General features: G+C 52.6%; 1 protein-coding gene across 1 annotated transcript; it reads right to left on the bottom strand.

Moving 5' to 3' along the window:
- Window positions 1-1,749: 1,749 nt before the first annotated feature.
- LOC103191542 (sperm acrosome membrane-associated protein 4) lies at window positions 1,750-4,492 on the bottom strand. The gene is made up of 3 exons (XM_007912538.2): window positions 4,318-4,492; window positions 3,052-3,159; window positions 1,750-2,484 (listed from the first exon to the last, which is right to left on the bottom strand). The coding sequence occupies exons 1-3, from the start codon at window positions 4,367-4,369 to the stop codon at window positions 2,285-2,287; spliced, it is 360 nt and encodes a 119-aa protein (XP_007910729.1). The 5' UTR covers window positions 4,370-4,492; the 3' UTR covers window positions 1,750-2,284.

The raw sequence follows: 4,492 nt of genomic DNA, 5'->3' as shown, positions 1-4,492 counted from the left end.
TACAGTGTATCCCGTGAAGCGCTTTGAGATGTCTCGAAGGCACTGCATCAAATGCAAGGATTATTATTATTATTATTATTATTATTATGGGGAAGTGTTCAGCAAGTCATCCACATGAAGTGCAGCGACTGTATGTCTCGTGGGTGAGAAGCGGCAGCCGAACGTGCACGGCTGCGTCCCACAAACTCTCGTGGATGGAGTGACCGGGCTATTATTATTTTTCGAGCGGTCTCGGGAGCGGGACTGGATCCCCCCGTGCGTGTCGCGTCAGCCCGGCTCAGTTGATCGGCTCTCTCACCTCTTGAGTCAGAAGGTTGCGGGCTCAAGCCCCACTTCAGGACTTTAAACGACAACAAGAACACAAAACTAATACTGATAATACTCCTAGCATTTGACATCGCGTCCCATCACGTCTCCGAGACGTCTCAAAGCGCTTCACAGGATGCACTCGGTTCTGTTTTTGACCAGTGACTCGGGATCTTTACCGTCCGCCGGGGCAGGCAGACGGGACGCTGATTTACCAACCCATCCAAAATGACGCATCCCAAGCTGCTGGACAGTCAGGGGGTAGAAGGCTGACCGAAGGCAGGGTCGGTCAAAGAGGAGGGTCTTGAGACGGGCCTCGAGGGAGGCAAGGGAGGGAGCAAGATGAAGAGAACGTTAGGAGGGCGTTCCAGAGGGGTGGGAGCGTAGAGGCCGATGGCCCCGACTGACGCTGGTGAGGCCGTGGAGGGCCTTGAAGGTGAGTAGGAGAATGAAGGGAGAGAGTTAATGAACGTAGAGTATTGTAGGGAAGCAGAGCAGAGATTTACATACAGCCGAGATCCAACAGACAGCAGTGAAATGAGTAACCAGTTTGGGTGGGCAGGAATCCAGGGGAAACGCCCTGTGCTCTAATTTTCCCTTCTCAATAGTGTCGAGAGACCGGAGTTCAATTCCAGGCAGAGGGCGAAACCTCGGGCAAGTTTCCTTACTCCACACAGAGCCTAATAACAATCCCTCCAAAACCCAAAACAATAATTAAATGGGTCATTTTCAATCTACGACTGTTTGTGGGACATTGCTGTGCGCAATTGGCCGCCGCGTTCGCCCACAAATATACAGTCAATTCACTTTACAGTGTGTTCTGTGAAGCGCTTTGGGATGTCCTCCCGACGTGAAAAGCGCTACATCAAATGCGAGGATTATTATTATTATTATTACATGAAGCGCTGTTGTAAACGCATCGTCGAGATGCCTCAAAGCGCTTCACCGGGATACGCTGTGAGGCTTTCCTTGGCGGGCGAAAGGCGGTGGCCAGTTGCGCACCGTGGCCTTCCACAAACCCTCGTGGATTGAAGCGACTCCTTTTTTTTTTTTTAGAGAGAGGAATTGCTATCCTCGGCAAAGTGATCCGCCAATTGACCGCTTGCTGCCAGGTAAACAGAGGCGTGCGCGCGCTTCGTAGATGCGTCGAATGTTACGGCACGGAAGGAGGCCACTCGGCCCATCGTTTGCGTGTGCATTGAAGAAACTCTGCCCGATATTTGGCCCTGACCTGCCCCGGGAATCGGACCCAGGTCCCTCCGGCTCGCGAGCCAGCGCTCTGATCACTGAGCTACAGGACCCCCATGTCTCTATGTATCTGTGCAGTGACCAACCCTTCCCCTCCGCTGCGTGTTTGCCGGAGGCGGTTACCTGTGGGCAGAATCACCTTCCCCTCGGCGCCTTGAACGGTTGTGAGAGCAGAAGCAAAAAAAATCAGATGCATTGCCGTATCGGAGCACTCAGACGAGTGACTCATTTATTCTCACTGTGATTTCATTACACCAATGTCATGTAACAGTTACTAAGGAATGACTAGATTGAGTCGCGCTCGTCAATCTCGCCAGAGGCAGATGTTTCAGCTACTATTTCTACTTCAGCGAACCCGTAAGAGATTTACACGGCCTCGGCCGTCGCCGCGGAACAGTCCCGTCACGAATCCGTGATCACCACAACAACAACGACAACAAGTAGCATTTGCGCGGCGGCGCCTCTCTCAAAGCGTCGGAGGCCGAAGCGCGCGCCGCAGGAAGAGCGAAGCTTTTTTTTTCCCCCCGAAGCTTTCCCTTAACTATTTCCCAATCGAAAGCAGGAATAACTTAAACTCGCGAGCATCGAGTGGGCAAATCCTACTTCCACATCCCGCCCGCCCGCCCGCCACCCAAGCCGCCCAGCGTCCCGCAAGCCCAGAGAGTTGAGGTCCGAAGTGTTTGCGTTGCAGAGCCCCAGTGAGAGTGGGGTGGGGGGTTAGGCCTCGGATTTACACCAGGTAAGCCAGCCAGCCGATGGCCAGAGCCACGCTAGTCAGGAGAGGCATTCTGATACCCGAGCCCCCGTTACACAGGTCTCTTTCGCAGCACGTGGTGTTCAGTGACACTGTAACGCCGAACAAGCTTTCCTGAAAGTTCTTGTTGCAGCTACTTCTTTCAATGCATCCTGACGTGTACACCGCGTAGGACTCTGTAAATATAGAAACGCACAATTTAGAAGCTCAGAAGTCAAACACCCAGCACCTTAATAAATTGGTCGCTCGAGCGGAGGGCTGGACAAGTGGTGGAGGGAGGGAGGGAGGGAGGGAGAGAGGGAGGGATAATTGTGGGATAATTGTCTGCCGCCTTTCGACCGCAAAACACACAGTCAATTCACTTGACAGCGTCGTCCGTGTGGCGCTTCGCGAGACGTCTGGAAGACGCGATAAGGCGCTGCGTCAAGTGCAAGGGTTAAGGATTAAGATTACGCTGCTGTCCTTCGGATGGGATATTGACCCGGGCTCCCGTCTGCCCGCCTGTTTAGGTAGACGTTAAAGGTCTTCGAGCAGCACAGGGAGTTTCCACTGGTGTCCCGGCCGACAACTCCCTCCACTAGAAATCGGTCACTCCCATTGACTATCCGTGGAACGCCGCTTCGCACGAGTTGGCTCGCTTCCAAACGACAGTCGCTGCGTTTCAAGGTACACCCCGCGAAACACCGTGAGACGCCCCGCCAGCGTTTTGCGCATAAAGTATCGGTTAAAAAAACGCGACTTACTAATTTTGCCGACCCTCTCATAGCAGACTTTGCCGCCAGTGCAATTCTTGGCACCGGAGATGCATTTGCTGGTAGATATGATGCAGTTGAAGCATGTCAAGCCGGCTCCTGTACGTTGGAAAACACGCAGAGCAAAGTCAGGTCATGTTCTGATGCTCAGCCCCACAGTAGTCAAGTCGCGGCGGAGTCCTATCGCGCAGCGGTTAGAGCGTTCGCCTGGCAAGCGAAAGGGGACGTGGGTTCGATTCCCAGGCGGGTCAGGGCGAAACGTTGGGCAAGTTTCCTAACTCCACACACACACGCGCGCGCGCGCACACCCACACACACACGCCTCTGTTTACCCAGCAAGTAAGCAGTCGATTAGGGCGGATTGCTTTCCCGGGGATAACACGGACATAATAATTATTTTGGTGACTCATTCCGCGACTGTCTGCGGGCACGTCGCCGTGCGCAATTGGCTGCCTCGTTTCGCCCGCAAAACGCAGTCACTACGCCTTGCTGTGTATCCGTGAAGCGCTTGGAGAGGTCTCGAAGAAGTGATCAGGCGCCGTATCAACCGCGAGGGTTATTATTATTATCGTAACGCCCGGTGAACGAGTGCTGTCCGTCGCTGCTGCGTGAAAGTTGCCAACTTCCTGTTAACATTAACTTTCCTTACACTGCGGGAATATTTTTTTTGGGGGGGAGCTTTTTAATACAAAATCTCTTTGTGGGCGTTTTTTCGCGCTGATTTCTGAAGGTATGCGACTGGAATGCGAAAATGATATCTGCCTCAACTTCTTTCTGCTGATTGTGTATCCGGATTATGGCTCTCAATGGAAAAGAGGACCATCAAATAGTAAGATTAACACTGAAAGAACTTACCAAGAGCCCAACGAGTGGATAGAGTTATTTTTTTTAAGTAGGAGGGCGGCAGATTTTATCCCTGATCTGCTTGTGTCGGACCCGATAAACTTTCTGCCCACGAGCTGTTACAGTCAATTCGCTTTACAGTATATTCTCTCAATAATAATAACAATAATAATAATAATCCTCGCATTTGAAACAGCGCCTTTGCATGTCCTGGAGCCGTCTTGGCGACGCCATAGGGCGCTATATCAAATGCAAGGATTATTATTATTATTATTGTCGTCTGGACGCGCGTCGAAGCCTCGCGCGCGGGCGCGGGCGGAGAAAGGATCAAAACATCAGATATTTGACCCAGAAACGCGGTGCGTTCAAAGCGTTCGTCTGCGTTTTTCGGACGCCAAACAAACGAGGGCTCACCGTAGGCGACGAACAGCAGGAGCAAAGATCCGAGCACGAGTTGAAACCTCATTCTTCCCGATACGCGAGCGGTCAGACCTCCGGAGAAAGCGATTGCCGAGCGACCAGAGGGAGACCTTCCACCTCAAATCCGGAAGACTCTGTGGCCAGCGCCCCCAAGCTCAAGCCCTTTTGA

The sequence above is a fragment of the Callorhinchus milii genome, unplaced genomic scaffold, assembly GCF_018977255.1.
Source record: "Callorhinchus milii isolate IMCB2004 unplaced genomic scaffold, IMCB_Cmil_1.0 Scaffold1064, whole genome shotgun sequence".
NCBI classification, from domain to species: domain Eukaryota; kingdom Metazoa; phylum Chordata; class Chondrichthyes; order Chimaeriformes; family Callorhinchidae; genus Callorhinchus; species Callorhinchus milii.
The sequence above is the reverse complement of the archived record's forward strand: the minus strand, read 5'-3'. Positions and strand labels throughout refer to the sequence as shown.